The sequence below is a fragment of the Pristis pectinata genome, chromosome 16, assembly GCF_009764475.1.
Source record: "Pristis pectinata isolate sPriPec2 chromosome 16, sPriPec2.1.pri, whole genome shotgun sequence".
NCBI lineage: Eukaryota > Metazoa > Chordata > Chondrichthyes > Rhinopristiformes > Pristidae > Pristis > Pristis pectinata.
In genome coordinates, this window is record NC_067420.1 from 43,554,972 (window position 1) to 43,574,721 (window position 19,750).

The 19,750-nt window shown below is 48.4% G+C and overlaps 1 protein-coding gene across 2 annotated transcripts in view; it reads right to left on the reverse strand.

The window, feature by feature from the left end:
* Positions 1-1,605: 1,605 nt before the first annotated feature.
* Positions 1,606-19,750, reverse strand: part of LOC127578783 (embryonic polyadenylate-binding protein-like) — a 29,612-nt gene continuing 11,467 nt past the window's right edge. Inside the window, exons 6-16 of one of the 2 annotated variants that reach the window (XM_052031228.1) lie at positions 19,365-19,459; positions 17,742-17,879; positions 16,252-16,347; positions 15,578-15,850; positions 14,387-14,477; positions 8,640-8,765; positions 7,663-7,787; positions 6,880-6,973; positions 5,325-5,455; positions 2,789-2,867; positions 1,614-1,798 (exon numbers count right to left, since the gene is read on the reverse strand). In XM_052031228.1, the coding sequence (XP_051887188.1) occupies positions 2,793-2,867; positions 5,325-5,455; positions 6,880-6,973; positions 7,663-7,787; positions 8,640-8,765; positions 14,387-14,477; positions 15,578-15,850; positions 16,252-16,347; positions 17,742-17,879; positions 19,365-19,459 (1,244 nt within the window). In that variant the 3' untranslated portion in view covers positions 1,614-1,798; positions 2,789-2,792. Of the gene's footprint in view, positions 1,799-2,788; positions 2,868-5,324; positions 5,456-6,879; positions 6,974-7,662; positions 7,788-8,639; positions 8,766-14,386; positions 14,478-15,577; positions 15,851-16,251; positions 16,348-17,741; positions 17,880-19,364; positions 19,460-19,750 lie in introns of both variants that reach the window. The other variant, XM_052031229.1, reaches the window with a different exon arrangement.

Consider the following 19,750-nt stretch of genomic DNA (forward strand, 5'->3'; position numbering starts at 1 on the left):
AGAACATCCCAAAGCACTCAATGAAAATTAAAGTTTTTTTTAAAAAATATAGCCTCTTGTCAAAAGTTTAGCAGCCAGTTTTCTGCACAGCAAACTCTCACCTGGTACTATGTTGGTGACCAGTTATATCCTCAGGACATCTGTTGAGGGAGGAAATATTGGCCAGTTCAATGGCCATGGACTAAGACATTCAAGACTAAGCACCAAGGACATCACAACCAGTGTAGTTCTGGAAAAAGGCCCACACAGGAAGGTAAATAATAGGTGATTCGTTTCTGTGGTGGTAATGGACAGGGCATCAGTGATAACTACCCAGTTTTTCAGGAAGCGAGAGAGAGGGTTGAGTTTAGCTGTTCAGCCAAGGGTCGCTACCTATTTTCTGGCTAGAAGTGGGGCAGCAGTCTGAGCCGAATCTGGCTGAAAGGAATTTGGAAAAACGTTTAAACCTGGACAATGCTAGTCCAAAGGCTGTCCACAGTAAAGTCTCAGTAAAAGCAGGCTGGAATATGGTTATATTTGCTGCCCAGCTATTGCTCCACCACCTAAAAGGCAGCTTGGGGTAAAACAACATTTGCCAGCCAGGCCCTACAGTGTGTGGATGAAGGGGGGGGGGGGGGGGGGGGGGGGGGGGGGGGGGGGGGGGGGGGTGCAGGGTGTGGACTTCACCATGGATTCCCCCTTCCATTGGGTTTGGCAAAGATTTTACACGTGAAGAAAGGTTTCCAAAACTAGAAGCCTGAGAAACCACCTGCAAACAAACTGTACCCCATCCCAGTGGGGAAATCTGGGCTCTTGGACTTCCCACATTATCTCCTCAGTGACAAGAGCTGCACACACAGGGTGCAGAAGTTTCCTGGAATGGCTACAGGAAAGAGCAACAAGGTACATGGGGAAGCTGGGGTTGTTCTTGGACAAGAGATTGAGTGGTAAATCATGAAGGGTATAGACAGTAGGTGGAGAGAAACAGATCCCATTGGATTCTTGGGCCTGTTGAAGATGGAATGAAGTTAAAGGAAAAAACAAAAGTGGCACAAGGGTACATGTCTACTCAGGCCACCAGGGGTAGAGTGAAGGTAGATTCAATTGTAGAATTGAAAGGGGAGATGGATGAAGTATCAGAAAGTTGTAGAGCTTATAGCAAGGCAGCAGGGGAGTGGCACTAGCTGGATCTTCACTGATTTGTCAGGCTGAAGCAACCACTTTGGCCAACTGTACCAAAACTTTGTGGCTTAGCACTGGGTGCTGTTTGGGTCAACTTCATGCATCTGGAAGCACTTTGGACCTTTTCCTACATTAACTTCCATTTATAAAAAAGTGTTATGAGAACTGGTGAAGCAGAGAGTGAGGACAAAGGGGAAGAGAGAATACACCTTAATGAAAGGAAGTCAGAGTTTAATAAATGAGAAACTAATCTCCAACTGTAATCAAATTTCACTCCCAAAAATTGGTGTCTTCTCAACCCTGTCTCAATCAGCAAACACTCTGAACCACTTTCATTGGGTGGTGTCATTTTATAGGGAGAGCTTCCAGATCCAGAGCACATTTACCTGGAGAAATTTCTCCAAATTACTTACATGGAAAAGTAAATGAATCAAAGCCATCCTGGTCCACTTTCAGTGTTTTATTAAAGGTGACGGTAGGGCAGAGGCCATCCACACAATCTCAAAAGGACCATTATCCCCCTCAGTCTTTGCTCAATTTTCTCCCCATCTAAACTTCAATCATGCGAACAATTTATTCCAATAGTTTTTCCAAAGATTCTTCACGAGGCAGTTTTCTGGAGTGTCTCAAGCCTTTCCTGGAAGAAATGGAAAACTTGTTAACTGGTCACACTAGTTGTGTCAACAAACTGCCTCCCACAAGTTCACAAGACAACAGCTTAAGCCACAGATTTTGTACAAATGGCTCAAGACAAATTAAGAAAATGCCTCAATTTGTCCTCTGATGACAAGAGACACCAGCCAGGTTGTGGGTATTCCCATCCCTTGAGTTGGCCATGTACAGGGGCATTAGAATCATGTGGACTGAGAGCTGGTAGGACCAGGTGGTTTCCTTTTCTGAAGCACATTAGTGAACCAGTGGGTTTTGTTGTTCTAAGCTTTTGTAACCCCATTTCCATATTGTAAAAAAACACATGATTTTCCATGGGCAATATCAGAGTTCAACAGATTAGGAAGTAAAGACATCATATTTCAATTTACAGGCAAGTCCAAACCTCTGAACCATGAATAAAACATAATCACCAATAAATCATGTCACAGCAGTACTGCAAGTAGAACTGCTGCCTCACAGCTCTAGTGTACTGGTTCGATCCTGACCTCTGCTGCTGTCTGCACATTGTTTCCCCTGGATGCTCTGGTTTCTTCCAACATCCCAAAGATGTGTGGGTTGGGAGGTTAATTGGCCCTATGGCTGGTGGGGAGTAGGAGAACTGCAGGGTGATGGGCCAAATGGCCTACACAAGAGGACAGAATTTCAGAAGAAACTTACTCAAAAGAGAAGTTAGAACATGGAACTCATTTCCACAAGGAGTGGAAAAAGAAAATAGCATTGGTGTCTATAAAAGGGGACAGATAGGTTCATGAGGGAAGGGACTAGGAGGACAGTGACATGGAGGGGCACAGAAAACAGCATGGAACAGCTGGGTCAAAAGGCCTGAGTGCACTGTACATTTCTTGCTCGTGTAGCATTGGGAGGGGGAAGCCAGGAAGTGTGCAGCTTCAGTCCTGCTGGAAATGAGCTCAAGGCAAGGTCACCTCCAGCCACCAAGCTGCAGACATGGCCTCACCTGCTCAGTGCAAGGTTCCCTTCTTCTGCACACTGTCTTTAGCCTGGTGAGCCTGTAGAACAGCCACTGCCTCCTCCACCTGCAAAAAAGAGGAAACAAGACCAGGTTTTGTAGGTTGTAGCTAGCTCTAGGACATGACACTCAATACCCTTCACTAAATCCCACAGGAGAGGGGGAGGTGATTTGATTCCTCCAAATCTAGGGCAATGCAGAGCCCACTGGTCCTTGTCTGTACTGTGGATCTAGGCTGTAACAGCAGGACATTTGGTTTGGTCCAGATGGACAGTCCTCCTGGGACTCTGCTCCTCACCATGTGACAATGTGCATTCAAACAAAGACATCCTAGAGCTGGGCTGTCATGCCCCTGTGGCAGAATATGGGGGGTGGGGAGGGAAGAAGTTAAACATGGTTCTGTGCACTGTTTAAAATGCACATTGCAGGGAGATGTGGCTGTCCACAGCAAGATCCCACAAACAAATTAGCACTGATGATCCATCGAAGGATGAAAATTGGCAAGAGCACCAGGGAGATCTCAGTATCAGCTCAAGACTCAGCACATGCGACCAGAATAATTTAAAATGTCTCATCCAAGGGTGCGATGCTCCCTTGGTATTGCCCCACATCAGCCCTAGAATGGGACCCAATACCACAACATGTGGACCTGGAGTGTCGCCCTGAGCCGGTGTACATTGGGAAGTGACAATCATAGGAGGAACAGGCATGTCCAACAGAAACCACCAAATTAGAACCTCAGCCATTTTTTTTATTCTCCACTATTAATTCCTCAGTCTCTTCCAATATTTTTTTGGCTACTCTTTTCTATACACCTGCCTGTTGCTCCAAAGTCCCAAGGGTGCCAGATTATTAGAGTGGGGAAGAATCAAATCCTCTGCCTCCAGAAACCAGTAAATGGCAGGGCCCTGAGGAGTGTTGTAGGACAAAGGGACCTAGGAGTACAGGTCCAGAGTTCCCTGAAAGTAGTGATGCAGGTAGACAGGGTGGTGACAGTGGCACCTGGCATGCTTGTGCTCAATGCCCTGACCAATAAAGGCAAGACTTGGGAACATCAGGTTACAACTCTACAAAAAGTTGGAGAGACTACACTCAGTATTGTCTGGCATTCAGGTTGCCCAGCTATAGGAAGGATGTCATTAAGCTGGAGGGGGTGCAGAGAAGATGCACAAGGATGCTACCAGGACTGGAGGTCTTGAGTTACAAGGAGAGGCTGGGGCTGTTTTCCCTGGAGTGAAGGAGGCTGAGGGGTGACCTTAGAGGTTTATAAAACCACGAGGGGCATAGATAAGGTGGATGGTTAGTCTTTTTCCCCCCCAGTGTAGGGGAGTCTAAAGCTAGAGGGCACAGGCTTAAGGTGAGAGGGGAAGATTTAAAGGGGACACAAGGGTCAACATTTTCCCCCCACAGAGGTGATGGGTATATGGAATAAGCTGCCAGAGGAAGTGGTAGAGGTGGGTACAAATACAAAAAGTTTAAGATATTTGGACAGGTCCATGGATAGGAGAAGGTTTAGAGGGATATGGGCCAAATGTAGACATGGGCAAGTTGAGTCAAAGTGCCTGTTTTCATGCCATATAATTACGATTGTGACTCTAAACCAGGCAGGGTTAAAGTCTGGTATTGTGTGTCCATTAGTCAGTCCAGACTACAGGAAGGTGGTGACAGCACTGGAGAGGATGTACAGTTGGCCACACTGGAGAGTTATAATTGAGGGTCTGTCCAGGATGGAGACATTTTCTTTGGAATAAATGAGATGGAGGAGTTTAACTGAGATGCCCCAACACCCAAAGTCCCTATGTGATGAGCCTTTCATAGAGGGGGTTGAGGTGAATGGTGGGGGTCAGGAACTCACTTCCTAGAGGGGTGGAGGAGGCAGAAACCTTTACCTGGTCACCTGGATGTGCTTTTGAAGTGTTGCTACCAACGAACTAGGTTGGGATCAGACTGGTTAGCCCTTGTACAGTGGTGCAGACATCAGACTAATGTCTGTGAGGAGTTTGCATACTCTCTGTGACCACACGAGTTACCTCTGGTTCCCTCCCACATCCCAGAAGACTTGTGGGTTGGTAGGTCAAATGGCTGCTGTAAATTGCCCCTAGTGTGTGGGTGAGGGGTAGAATGGGGGGGGGGGGTGGTTGGTTGACAGGAATGTGGGGAGAATACAATGGGATCAGTGTGGGGTTAGTGTAGATGGACGATTGGTGGTGGGCATGGATTCAGTGGGCTGAAGGGCCTGTTTCCTTGCTGTCTCCAAGACTAATTGGCTTTAGCCTATGCTGTAAATTTCTAGCATTACAATTGGTTTCATTTGCAAACCCAGACTCTCATCTCATTAAAGGCAACATTCACAAAATGATATCATAACCCGGTAACCCCTCTCCTTGTGTGCAGATTACAGAATCCTTCAGCACACTGTCACCAGGGGACACCAGTGACCCTCTGCCATTCTCTCCTCCCCCACAAAACACCTGATGTGACACCTAACCCCTTTGAAAAACAAGGTCACCCAGACCTGTCCTACCTTAGAGCGAAGGGACTCCCGAGACTCAAACATGTGCAGGAGCTCAGAATTATCGATCTCCAGCAGCATTCCAGTAATTTTTCCAGCTAGTGTTGGGTACATACTGTGGATCAGCGGATAGAGACGCTCACCTGTTCCAAACACAAGAGCTCTGAAACTTGCCCAGTAATCAACTGCCTGCACATTTTAAGAGGCTAACATTTAAACATTTGCAGGGTATCTTTTGATTTAAAGCCAAAAATGATACCCATAAAAGAATTAGTCTAGTCTATGACTGGAAGTTAGGAGGTGAGGAGGGAAAGGTGGAGATGAAGGGGGGGTGAAATCTCATTGAAACCTACTGGATACTGAAAGGCCTGGATAGAGTGGACGTGGAGAGGAGGTTTCCATCAGTTGTAGAGTCCAGGATCTGAGGGCACAGCCTCAAAATAAAGGGACATCCCTTTAGAATGGAGATGAAGAATTTCTTCAGCCAGAGGGTGGTGAATCTGTGGAATTCATTGTCACAGACGGCTGTGGAGGCCAAGTCATTGGGTGTGTTTAAGGCAGAGATTGACAGGTTCTTGATCGGTACAGGGATTAAGGGTTAGGGGGAGAAGGCAGGAGAATGGGGTTGAAAAGAAAAATCAGATTGAATGGTGGAGCAGACTCAATGGGCTGAATGGCCTGATTCTGCTCCTATATCTTGTGGAACAAGACCATATAGTTCCCATTGCCAGAGAAACAACTGGGCTTCAGACTGAACAAGGGGCAAGAGTTGGGTGGGGTGGTGGTGAAGGTGACAACGTGGAAACAATTCAACATCTGGGCCATTTGGGGGGGGGGGGGGGGGGAGAAGATCAGTCAGCCCCAACTGTGGAGTATCCCACAGGAAGGAAAGCACAGAAGCTGGCCACTTTCATGGAACTGCCAGCATGGGCTGGGGGTGGTAAAGGGAGGGAGGTGAATCAAATGTGGAAATGAGACAAAAGCTTAATGCCAAACCAAAAGAAGAGGAGACAGAAGAGGTAAACTGAAGTTCTGTCACCAGATGGATTGAGGGGTGGGGACAGAGACCACCCCCACCCCTTTCCCATTTTAACAAAATGGGAACAGGGCCCCAAGGGTGCAGACCAATACCAGTGACCGATTCAGTCCCAGAGTAGGACACCAGTCCACTCTTATAATCTGGTACAGTGGTGCAGCGGGTAGGGCTGCCAGCGCCAGAGACCCAGGTTCAATCCTGACCTCCGGTGCTGTCTGCGTGGGAGTTTGCATGTTCTCCCTGTGTCCACGTGGGTTTCCCCCAGGTGCTCTAGTTTCCTTGCACATCCCAAAGACTGTGGCTCAGTGGGTTAACTGGCTACTGTAAATTGCCCCCAGTGTGTGGGTGAGGGGTTCAAATCTGGGGGGGTGGGTGGTGGTGTTAATGGAATTGTGGGGAGAATGGGTTACAGGGAAGATTAGTGGGGCAATTGGATTGCTCCATGACCAGATATAGACTGAACGACCTCCTCCTACATTGGAAGGAGGTACAGTAAAAACCCCCTGCACGCTCTTCATGATAGACACATACCCAACATCTGCTTCTGCTCCTGTGGCAGTGCAGCAGTTAACATGGAGGCCGTGAGTGGCATCTGACTAGGGACATGTGCAGCGGGCTGGGACACCTACAACAGCAGAACAGAAACAGTCAAACTCCAGCAGCAAGAGGTTAACCCTTAACGGTCAAGGAGAGGAGCCCCAGAGGGACTGAACACAATCAGCCCCTTCAGTCTATTCCATCAACATTAATGGTTACCTCCCCCCACACCACTTGCATTACAAGCTTGGTGGTAAACAGAACAGTGACTTCACATCGAATTAGATGAGCCAGCAGCAAATGTAGTCCTTCAGTAACAGTAACCACAGCACCAGTGGTTGTTGCTGAGACACATTTGTTCACCAATGTTCATCAAGGAAATAACGATGCCAGTCTCACTATTTCAGTGGTTAATTGATCCTCAAATGGAATAATTGGGGGGGGGGGGCAGAGAGAGAGAGAAAAAGAGGCATGTCAGCAAATGGGAGGGGGCAGACAATTTTCTGGATCACGCTGAAGGATGCTGCGGCTCTGAAAAAATGAAAACAGATTTTCAGAACCTGTGTTATCAAGAGGCTTAAACTGAAGCAGTTTGGTTTTGCCTTTGACAATGGTTACAAGTTAACTAAGGATACTTTACTCTCCAACTGAATGTCCAATACATGGAAAAACATCCAATCAAAACACTTTTCCACCCACTATCCGATAGGTGTAGAAGTCGACAACCGTTCCCAAACAGTTCGGCTGAAGCTTGTGCAGGAGGCCCTCGATCAATACCTGCTGTGTGCTGGGTGGGTGCTGACTACTGCGGACTCCTGACGTGTACTTGTACTGTGGCAGAACACGGACCATGGGCCCGGAAAGGACAGTGCGAGGGCCGACTGTCTGAGTTCCGATAGTCACTGCAGAACAGGCAGAGATCATTTGTAAAAAAGACAAAAGGGAGAGGTTAAAATGCACAAACAATGGGTCATTCCCCCAGGCTGGATCCCAGACCAGGAGTAACAGAACAAAGCAAAGAATAGTGATGTATTGGTTATATTATTGATTTGTAATCCAAAGAATCAAAGTCCAAACGCCACTGTGGTAATTTGTGATTATAAAGCACCCTAGAAATTAATCCCATCTGGTTCACTAATGTCATTCAGAGAAGGAGACCTGCTAATCTTACCCAGTCTGGCGTACATGTGACTGCTGTCCAACACTGACACACGACTACACATGGCTATCCACACAGGCAGAGGATGGTTGGGTTGGCCACATCAGGATGCCAGACCCCAGGTTGTGGTGGTTATTATGGAGATCAAAGGACGATTGACAAAAAGCTTTGATGTTAAACGCTGACCCCAGGAAGAGTTGATTTAAAAACTTGACAGGTTATTTGCAAACAACCACTTGCACCTTTTGAACAAGCACTTTACACTATTTTAACCATAGCACCTTCAATGTAGTAAAAGGTCCCAGTGTTTCATAGGGGCATGAACACCTGAGCCACATTGAGGGTGGGAGGGGGGCTCGATGCAGGGGATTGGAGGTCACAGAGAGGGGTCTTATGGAGAGGGGGTGGAAAGGTTAGGGAGGGAACTCCAGAATCCACAGCCAACAGTGGCAGTGCAGTGTAAACAAGTGAGAGATCAACAATGTTGTGACAGGAGATTCAACACGAGCCCAGTGGGAGGTGGGTCTTCATGTCCCATGGGGATTTAATCGGCCAGCAGAGACAGGGAGCGGCGGACGGACCAGACAGTACTCACCCATTCGCTGAGTGTTGGGCGGGTGATGGGGAACCTGAGTAGAAGCCTGCCTCACTGTGCTGATGGCTGTGGCTACTCTGCGGGGAGTGGCTCCCCTTGCTGTGGGCACCATGGTGTGGTAGGGAGCTGCAAGCACAAATCCAAACCTTGACTCACAGACCTGCAGATGATCACCATTCCCAACCCCTCCCCCCCCCCCCCAAAACAATGAATCTGGGGGGGAAAGACATCAGCTCCCAGTGTGGGGACTGACAGTCACACCCCACCCACAGCTTCACAATGGAGACACGAGACTGCAGATGCTGGAAATCTGGAGCAACACACACAATGCTGGAGGAACTCAGCAGGTCGAGCAGCATCTATGGAGGGAAGTGGACAGTCAACATTTCGGGCTGAGACCCTTCATCAGGACTGGAAAGAAAGAGGGCAGAGGCCAGAAGTCCCCAGCCTTTTATTCTGGCTTCTGCCCTCTTCCTTTCCAGTCCTGATGAAGGGTCTCAGCCCAAAACATCGACTGTCCATTTCCCTCCATAGATGCTGCCTGACCCGCTGAGTTCCTCCAGCATTGTGCATGTTGCTGCTTCATACTCCCCACCCTCACCAGCAAGGGGGCAGAGCATCCATTTCCATTGAGGTTCCATCTCCTGGAATCCTGATGTTCCCCCATCGGGCTCAGACAGGGGAAATCGGAGCACCATATTGGGATCTTGCCATGCCCCAGGTTGACCAAGTTTCCACCTCCAGAGCAATGTCACCAAACCAATTACCACGAGATGAAAGGTGAAGCCCTTGATTGCCTTTGCTCCTCAGTGGGGCAAGATCCAATGTCAATTGAGAGGCTCAGAGTGATCGACTGACCCCATTGGTCAATCTTCACCAATAGGTCTCCAAGAACTGGTCCCCTGGTGGGGAAGCCCAGTAGTTGGGGGAGGGGACTGGATCCAGTTCACAGTCTAGTTCCTTTTGGGTCACAGTGGTTGGGGGTCAGTGCCCATGAACCCTTTCACCCTCTACCCAAAAAAATCAGAACCATTTCAGGTAAAATCCTTTCCATACAAGATACAAAAGCAATCAGACAGTACAGGAGATGCTTTGGACCTTAAAGATTACACAGAAACCTTCAGAACATGCATCTACTGTGTACAAATGTTTCTGGAGATGTATGGAGGCATGTTCTTTTTTTTTAAGAAGGCAGGCACATTGTATTATAAACAAAGCAGCAAATGTTTTGGACCAGAAATAGAATGTGTGATCCTTCCAGTTTGACCCCAGTCTCAGAGGATGGGGACATGAATACTGAACATTGGGGTTGACATCTGGTGAATGCTCATTCAGTTGAGAAAGGAGTTCACAGGCAGTCAGCTATCCCTGGCAGTCCCACTCAGCCAGGCCATTCCAAACCAACTAGGGTCAGGCCCTGATCCCAATGGAATGCAGTCTAGCCCCACCAGGGGAGCCAGGCTCTGCCACATACCCCCTCACCATGCCCATCTTGGTAGGGAGTTACAGTTCATTGTAAACCCCTCTGCAACCAAATGCAAAGCACAAACATGGTGGAAGAGGTGGACTGTTCCAAGTTTGACAAACACAGAAGGCCACTCAGCTGCTCATGTTTGCTTTGCTGTTCATGATGTCCTTTAGTTTTAGATTCCCCTACCCTGGGAAAAAGACTGAATATCTACCCTACGTCCTTCATGATTTTATAAACTCCTCAGCCTGCTCTCCAATGAGGACACATCCAGCCAATCCACTCCCTCCTTGTAACCACAGCCCTCCATTCCAGGCAACATCCTCGTGAATCTCTTCAGCACTCTGTTGCTACCACATCCTTCCTCTGGTGTGGTGACCAGAGCTGCACACAATATTCCCAATGTAGCCTAACCAATGTCTTGTACAGCTGCAAGATGTCCCAACTCTTATACTCAATACCCCAGTTTATGAAGGGAAGCAAGCCAAATGTCCAAGTCACCATTTCCAGGGAGATATGAACTTGCAACCCAAGGTCCTTCTGTACATCAACACTTAAGGTCCCTGCCATTTACTGTACATGTCCAGCCAGTATTAGACAACCCAAAATGCAGTACCTCACTTGTCTGGATTAATTTCAAACTGCCACTGTTCTGCCAGCTTTCCAGCTGATCTGTCCCTCTGGATCCTTAGGCAACCATCCTATCTACAACTCCACTAGTCTGTGGTCAGCAAACCACAGACATTCTCATTCATTTATATACACAACAGACAAAGCTTCCAATATCAGGTCTCTCCCAGTCAGAAGAATAACCCTCCACTCCTACCAACCAACCTTGGATCCAGTTTGCCAACACACCTTGGACCTGATGCACCCCAACTTTCTGGACCAGCCAACTGTGCAAGACCTTGTCAAAAGCCTTGCTAAAGATCATGTAAACCACATCTACTGCCTTGCCTTCATCAATTTTCTTAATACCTCAGAGAGACAGGGGCTCCCCTGCACAAAATCCTACCGATTCCCCCAATCAGTCCCTGCCTTCGCAAGTGGTCATAAATTCTAACCCTGCCCCCCCCCCCCCCCCCAGTAGTTTCCCTAATACTGGAAAGGCCTGTAGTTCCCTGCCTCATCCCCACCACCTCCCAGAATACAGGACCATTAGCTGTTCTCCAGTCTCCCTGTACCTCAGGTGTGGCTAAAGGTGACCCAGCAATCTGTTGGTTCCCTGGGATAGATTTCACCAGGCCCTGGGGATTTGTCCACTTTAATGTGCATCAATATCTCCAACACTTCCTTTCCTGAGGAAGATGTCCCAGATTGTCAGTGTATACCTCCTCCAACTCTCCATCCTTCTCCCTGTTGAGAACCTTGTGAAGTATTCATCCAGGGCACCACAACACATCCCCTGGCTCCACACAAAGACTTTCCTTTTAGTCCATCAAGGGACCTACTCTTTCCCTAGCTACCCTCTTGCTGCTAATATATTTATCAAAAGTTTTCAAATTCTCTAATTCTGCTGGTAAAGGCCATTTCACATCCCCTTTTTGCCCTCTTAACTGCTTTTGCAAGATCTCTCCTGTTACCTCTAAACCTCAAAAGACTCGCTTGATAACAATTTCCTACACCCAACAGGTGCTTCCTTTTTCCCTGATTAAACCCTCAATTTCCATTAACCCAGATTCCCTAATCTTACCATATACGCTTCTTATATGGACATGCAGACTGAACTCTTACCATTTCACTTTTTAAAGACCTCCCACTTATCAGATGTCACTGTTCCCTCGAGATTTCTTGAAATAGACTCAATGATTGAACCACCGTAGCTCTCCAGGGTAGAGAATGCCAGATTCACCACCCTCTGGATGAAGAAATCTCTCCTCATCTGTCCCTTATTTTAAGTTACTCCCCTGGTTCTAGACACCTCAGCCAGGGGAATATCGCTCCCAACTCTGAATTACAAACCATTTCAAATCAATACCTATTCTCCATTCTCTCTCTGGTTTGCAGAGACCACCTTGTGGTGGGGACTGCCCTCTGCTGGTCTGTTTACAATTAACAATTAGCTTCTAAAAGTGGTCAGATAACTTTGGCCCAGATTTAATAATAGTGAACCTGCAGTCACTGTTAGCATCACCAGGTTATGGCAATTACAGGTTGAAACTCCCTGGTCCATCAGTGTTGTGACAACTCCTGTGATCCAGCAGGTTTTGAATTCATGGTACAGATCTACATTAATTAACTAACACTAACCAAGATGTACAATTGACCAAGATCTGTGCTGATCTGTAGCTAATTAACTGTAGCAACTTTTGTAAACTCAGCTGACAGCATTGCAAGTTTACGGAAACTTCAGGTTATGGACAGTCCTTTGAACCCTTACGTGACCCAGAGTGTCCAGAGAGTGCTGGAGAGCAGTTCTGCAGCTCAGTGGAAGGTGATTGGGGGCACTTTGTGATCTGGCACTGGTCAGGTCCGAAAAGGTGCTGGATTAGAGCATTTCAACCCATACTAGGATTTCACATACACTTGGTTCATCACGTAGGCAGCACTGGCACAGCTAGCCAAGCTGCTGCCCCACACTCCCAGCGACCCAGGTTTGATCCTGACATCAGGTGCTGTGTGGAGTTTGCAGGTTCTCCCCATGACTGTGTGGGTTTCCCCAGGTGCTCTGGTTTCCTCCCATGGTCGTGGGTTGGTGGCTTAATTGGCTCCTGTAAAGTGCAGATGGCTGGTGGGGATCCTGGGAGAATTGATGGGGACATGGGGGGGGGGGGGGGGGGGGGGGGGGGGGAGGAGGAAAATACCATTAGTATAAAATGGTCAGCGTGGATGGAATGGGCTCTGTGATTCTAAGGAACATCAAAATCTTGGCATTCCTGCCAGTAGTTCTGTTCTCTGCCATAGGCTGGCCATTACACAGCTTCCTCCACCACAGCCAAAGGAAATCACCAAAGTAATGAAGTTTAAAGTATGCACAACCAGGCTTGTGGTAAAGTAACCCAGAGCTACTGCAACAAACACTGGCTTTGCACAGCATACCTCACCCAGACGTTGCCTGGACTTGGGAGCCTGAGGTTCAAGGAGTTTATGTAGTCTAGGACTATTCCCTGGAATGTGGGAGATTGAGGGGTGACCTGATAGAGGTATACAAGATTATGACAGCCATAGACAGGGTGAAAGCATGGTCTTTCTCCCCCAGGGAGGGGGTGCTGAAAACAGGAGGGTGTAGGTTTAGGATCAGAGGCGAGAGATTTAAAAAGGGACATCAGGGGCAGCTTCTTCATGCAAAGGGTGGTGCATTTGGAATGAGCTGCCAGAAATAGTGGTTGAGGCTGGCACATTGGCAACGTTTAAAAGTCATCTAGATAAGTCCATGGATAGGAGAGGTTTAGAGGGCTAAGGGCCAAACGTGGGCAGATGGGACCAGCTCACTGGGATGAGCTGGTCAGCAGGGACAAGTTGGGCCGAAGGGCCTGTTTCCATGCTGTATGGCTCTACGACCTTACCTATTTCCCCCAAACACTAACTGCTTGTGGATTGTAGTTCCCTCAAGTATTTCAAAATTTAAAACAAACATTTTCAAAAGCAACTCATTCACAATCCACTTCTGAAATAATCAGAAAAGGAGTCCAGGATCTCACATCTTCAAACAGTTTCACTAAAGAACAGTAGTCATCAGAACGCCCACTCTTGCATCTGACATGTCCCATAACAGCTGGATAGAGGCTGTTATAAGACTATTGAATGGTTCCCTCATACAAGCTGGATTCTTAACCTTATAATCTCTCATCATGACCTTGCACCTTATTGTCTGCCTGCACTCTAACACTATTCTGCATTCTGTTATTGTTCTACCTCAGTGCACTGTTGTAACAAATTGATCTGTATGGACAGTATGCAAGTTTTTCACTGTACCTCAGTACATGTGACAATAAACCAATTTACCATCAGTTTATTCTGTGTACATCTGACCCAACCATATGCACACATTCTAATCTTTAACATGTTACAGAGCAATTAATATAAATGAAATCTGTGCTTTCTCCATGGTGTGCGAGGATTGTTTAATATAATTGGCTGCTCAGCCTCATGGCAGATGGATCCAGGGGACCGCGATCTCATGGCTAGAAATAACCAATTGGAAAAAAGGGAAAGTTTGTGCCAAATATTTTGGAACACTTGGGAATGTGTTTTTTTTAAAAAAAGATCTGTTGGTTTGCTGAGGTGGTTGCTCCCCTTTCCCAGATAAATTCTTAAGTTGCATCAAACCCTTACTTACTTGGAGGTCTAATGGGGTGAGCTGTCCATCGCTGGGATTGTCGGACAGGCGTCACTGGAGAGGCAGCATAATACGCAGTACGGTTCTGAACCTGGGGAAAATCAAGGGACATTTAACAGGGGACATGCAAGCAACTGAATCCTTAACTGACCAAAGGCACAAAGTGCATGCTCACTCACACAAAGGTGTGCAAGGAACTCAAAGCAGCTCATTCACCCCCCACTTCCAAAGTCATCAGTCCAGAATGCTGCATCTTAAAACAATTTCACTCAAGAACTGTAGTCACCAGACTGCCCAGACCAACACCAGCAGTTTATGGAACAGAGCAAAAAGGAGAGGGCAGGGAATGTTAGTGTACATTATACATGGCAGCACAGTGGTGCAGCTGGTCCTCAGAATCCCACATTCAATCCCGACCCTGGGCGCTGTGCGTGTGGAGTTTGCATGTTCTCCCTGCAACTGTGTGGGTCTCCTCCCACATCCTAAACAGTTAACTGGCCACTATAAATTGCCCCTCATGTGTAGGTGACCGATAGAATCCTGGGGGGTAGGTGGGGGGTACTGCTGGGTGTTGAGGACACAGCTCAGCACATCAAGGAGATGAGCCTCCCCTCCATGGACTAGCGACACTTCTCACTGCCTTGGTAAAACACCTAACACAGACCCCACCCAATCTCTCTTCTCCCCCCTCCCACTGGGTAGGAGATACAAAAGCTTGAGAACACTTGGTTCAAGGAACACTTGGACAGGTACATGGAGGGGTGGGGCTTGGAGGGATATGGGATGAACACAAGTTGGGACTAGCTGAGTGGGCACCACGGACTGGTTGGCCTAAAGGACCCGTATCTGTGCTGTGTGGCTCCTCACTCCATAAACACACCACCAGGCTCATGGACAGCTTCTATCCCCGCTGTTACCAGACTCTTGAACTGACCTCTTATCTGACAAGAGATGAATTCTTGATTTTGCCATCTACCTTGACATGGCCCTTGCACCTTATTGTCTGCCTGCACTTTCCCTGTAACTGTAATACACCATATTCTGCATTGTTTTAGTACCTCAATACACTGATGGACAGAATGATCTGTCTGGATTGCATGCAAAGCAATAATAAACCAATTACCAATACGCACTCCCCAACCCCTCTCAGACTGTCCTGGAGGGCATCTCCTCCCCCATCCCCACATTTACCTGAGGCAGAGCAGGCATGAAGTACCCTGAGGGGGGCAGATGCTGGAAGGAGCCGAGGAGGGGGCTGGGCAGTGCCCTCATGTTGGCCAGCCTCTGCATGTACTGGTTGGTGAGGTGGGCCTTCCGTTCCTCCTTGCGCTGTGCCAGGGCCACGTACAGAGGCTTGGTGCTGACGATCCGCCCGTTCATCTCAGTGACTGCCTTGGTGGCCTCCTCAGGCGACGAGAAGCAGACGAAGCCGAAACCTTTGCTGTGGCCTCCTTCTGTCATCACCTGAGTGGGGACACAAGGAAGAGGCTGACCCAGGCCCACACAGAGAACAGGCACACCCCTCCCTCACCTCCCCATGTGGAGGAGGGATCCCCAGCACCCACGATCAGGGGCACCAGGGGTCAGTTTACCTCCTCAGATGCCCTATTGCATCAGTTTAGCAACACTATGACCACATTGATTTTGCACTAAAATTGACTTTGTTTTATTCTAAATGTATTCTCTCATAAAAAGTGTATAATATGTTTTTCTTGTGAACGCTACTGCAAGTTTTTCATTGAACCTGTACATACGCAACTTTGCCAGAACTACTCCGTGCCCCTCCACCCCCCAGTGAGTTATCAAACCTGTTCCACAGCAGATTCCCTAGACCTTGCCGAAGATGGGGAATTCATGGCTCGTACCTTTGCACTGGTGATGGTTCCATAGGGGGAGAACTCCTTCCTCAAGCACTCATCATCAATCCCATCATCCAAGTTCTTCACGTACAGGTTCACTCCCTGAAAGATCAAAACAGAAGAATTTCAGGGCCGGGGCACGAGGAGCACAGCCAAGGGATGTTTCGTTCCCTAGTGCATGGACAGTTTCCTCAGGGGGCGGGGGGGGCACGTGGGTGGAGGAGGAGGCAGACAGTACAGGAGCATTTAAGAGGCTCTTAGATAGGCACACAAATATGCAGAGATGGGAGGGATACAGTCAATATGTGGGAAAGAAGGATTAGATTAATTACAAGTCATTGGTTTAGTTAGTTTGGCACAACATTTAAATTAGTTTATTATTGTCATATGTACAGAGGTACGGTGAAAAGCTTGTCATGCATACACTTCATACAGATCAATTCATTACACAGTGCATTGAGGTAGTACAAGGGAAAACAATGCAGAATGCAGAATAGTGTTACAGAGAAAGTGCAGTGCCAGCAGGCAATTCTGGCTACAACTCCTCTGGGACATCAGCATCAAGTGGGTTCAGAGATAAGGGACTGGTTAGGAATAGTGGACTCAGCCCAATACATCACAGGCACATCCCTCCCCACCAATGGTAGTACCTACAGGAGACGCTGCCTCAAGAAGGCAACATCCAAAGATCCCCACCATCTGGGCCATGCCATCTTCTCACAGCTACCACCAGGCAGTAGGTCTAGAAGCCTGAAGTCCCACACCACCAGATTCAGTTACACAGCACAGAAACAGGCCCCTCGGCCCACCTTGTCCATGCCAACTGTGTTCCCCAGTGAGCTGGTCCCATCTGCCCATGTTTGGCTCATAACCCTCTAAACCCCTCCTATCCATGTACTTATCTAGATGCTAGATGGCTTTTAAGTGTTGCTGATGTGCCCACCTCAACCACTATTTCTGGCAGCTCATTCCAAATATGCACCACCCTTTGTGAAGCTGCCCCTGATGTCCCTTTTAAATCTCTCACTTCTGATCTTAAACCTATGCCCTCTTGTTTTTAGCAGCCCCTCCCTGGGAGGAAAAAAAGACTGCCTTCACCCTGTCTATGCCCCTCATGATCTTATATCCCTTTATCAGGTCACCCCTCAATCTCCTGCATTCCAGGGAATAAAGTCCTAGTCTACACAAAGAGATTGCTCATGTAAAACAGAGGTGTGCAGAGATTTTTTTGGGGGGGGGGGGGGGGAGAGAAGTGAATCTCTGGAATTCTCTGTCCCCAAGGGAGGTGGAGGCCATATCATTGGATATATTTAAAGTGGAGGGTAGTCACTTTAAGGATCAGGTGATTGAGGGGTGTGGGGAACTGGCACAGAGGAGACTAAGCCTGGGGCAGGTCAGCCACGATCATATTGAATGGCAGGGCAGTCTCGAGGGGCTGAGTTGCTGACTCCTATTTTCTGGGGAGCGCCAGCGTGGCGGGGCTGCCAGTCCCCCACCTGATAGCGACTGTTGCGCTCCTGTTTCATCAGCTCAAACTTGCGCCGTAGCTCGTTCTGCCGTTCCGCCTTCTTCTGAGCTCGCCCCACGTATACGACCCGACTGTTGATTTCTTCCCCGTTCATCTTGGCCACGGCCTAAAGACATTGAAGAGCGATGAGCAAGAACCAGACTGGAGGCCCTCCTCTCCAACAATGCCCATAGACACAAGCGCACTCTCACAGTACAGCACAGGAACAGACCCTTCCGCCCACCACGTCTGCACCGAACACTATGTCAAATCAAACTAAATCCCTTCTGCCTGCACACAATCCATGTCCCTCCTTAAACATCACTCACATCAGCCTCCACCACCACCCCCGGCAGCACATTCCAGGCACCCACTGTTGTGTCAAATAAAACCTGCCCCACACACCTCCCTTAAACTCTACCCCCCACCCCACCCTTAAATGCATGTCCTCTACTATTTGACATTTCTACCCTGCGAAAAAGACAATCTATGCCTCTCAAATGAGAACCTTCTATCAGGTCTCCCCTCAGCCTCCAAGAGGACAACCCTAGTTTGTCCAACCTCTCCTTATAGCTCATACTCTGATCCAGGCAGCATCCTGGTGAACCTCTCCTGTACTCTCATTACTGGATCCCTCCAGTTTGCCAGCAAGGACTATCAGATGTAGTCAAACCCCGACAGGAGTGGGCCACCAAACCATGGCCCAAGGGGTGGCCACAACTTCTGCTCCAGGGGAGAGGGGTTGAAGGTCAGTGGCAAAATGAGGAAGTTTATAAATATACAAGTTGTAGATATGAAACAGGCCATTCTACCCATCATATCCATGGGAATCTACCAAGTGCAAACCCTACTTAGAACAGAACAGCACAGGAACAGGTCCTTTGGTCCACAATGTCAGTGCTGACCATGTCAAATTAAACTAGTCCCTTCTGCTGGCACATGGCCCATATCCCTCCATTTCCTGCCCATCTAAATGCCACATGAACACCTGTATTGGACTCACCAAGCATTGGTCCCATTGGTCAACAGCACCATTGGCTACAACACCAGCTCCTCTGGCACTTGTTTGTGATGAGGGTCTCTGTCTACCCCACTCAACAGGAGGCCAGTCCCAGATCCCCAGCAGGTTCTGGTGAACTTCCCCCACCCATCTTCCTGCCCCCCCCCCCCCCCCAACCCCAATTACTGACCCCTCTGATAAGGGGAAATCAATCCCTCCCTGACTGTGACCGTGTATAACTTGTGAGGAGCTCAGGGAGAGGATGTGGTGGTAGAGGGCTAGTTGAAAAGCTCAGGACTTCCTGAAGGGCTTCTTTCTGTACAAGGACAAGTCAGCCCACACAGGACACCTGGTTACATCGCAGCTTCAGGAGGTTTGTCACAATCCCTCAGTCAACCCCTTTGAACTGATGAGGTAGTCAACCTTTCCAGAATTTGGAGTCGTGGAGATGCACAGCACAGAAACAGGCCATTCAGCCCACTTAGTCAGTGTTGGCCATTGGCCAGACATCTGCTTCCAGCCCAGTTCCACAATCACGGAGACCAGCAGTGTGGACAGTTGTCCAGACCTGGTCTCACTGGGTCCCCCCAGATTCCCTCCCCACATCCTCACCTTGCGCGCATCTTCATGCTTCTCAAAGTTGACGAAGCCAAAGCCCCTGGAGCGGCCGTGCTGATCGGTCATCACCCGGACACTCAGTGTCTTTCCTTCAATGGGGGAGAAGTTATGGCAAGTCAGGTGCACAGTGGCAGTGCCCCATGGGAGCAGGGAGGGTTGGCAGATCCAAACCCTGCCCCATGTTATTATTTAGTTATAATAAAGAATTACAGTTCCCAGTAGGTAATGCAAGGGGTCACATGAGGGAACAGGAAGTGGCTGTAAAGAGGGAAAGCCAGCCAGCCTAATAAATGTTCAGGTGTTAAACCCACAAAGTTTGTCTCTTGTGGAGGAACAAACATAGCACGCCCCAACCTCTGGTCTCTGCCTCCTTGCCCCAG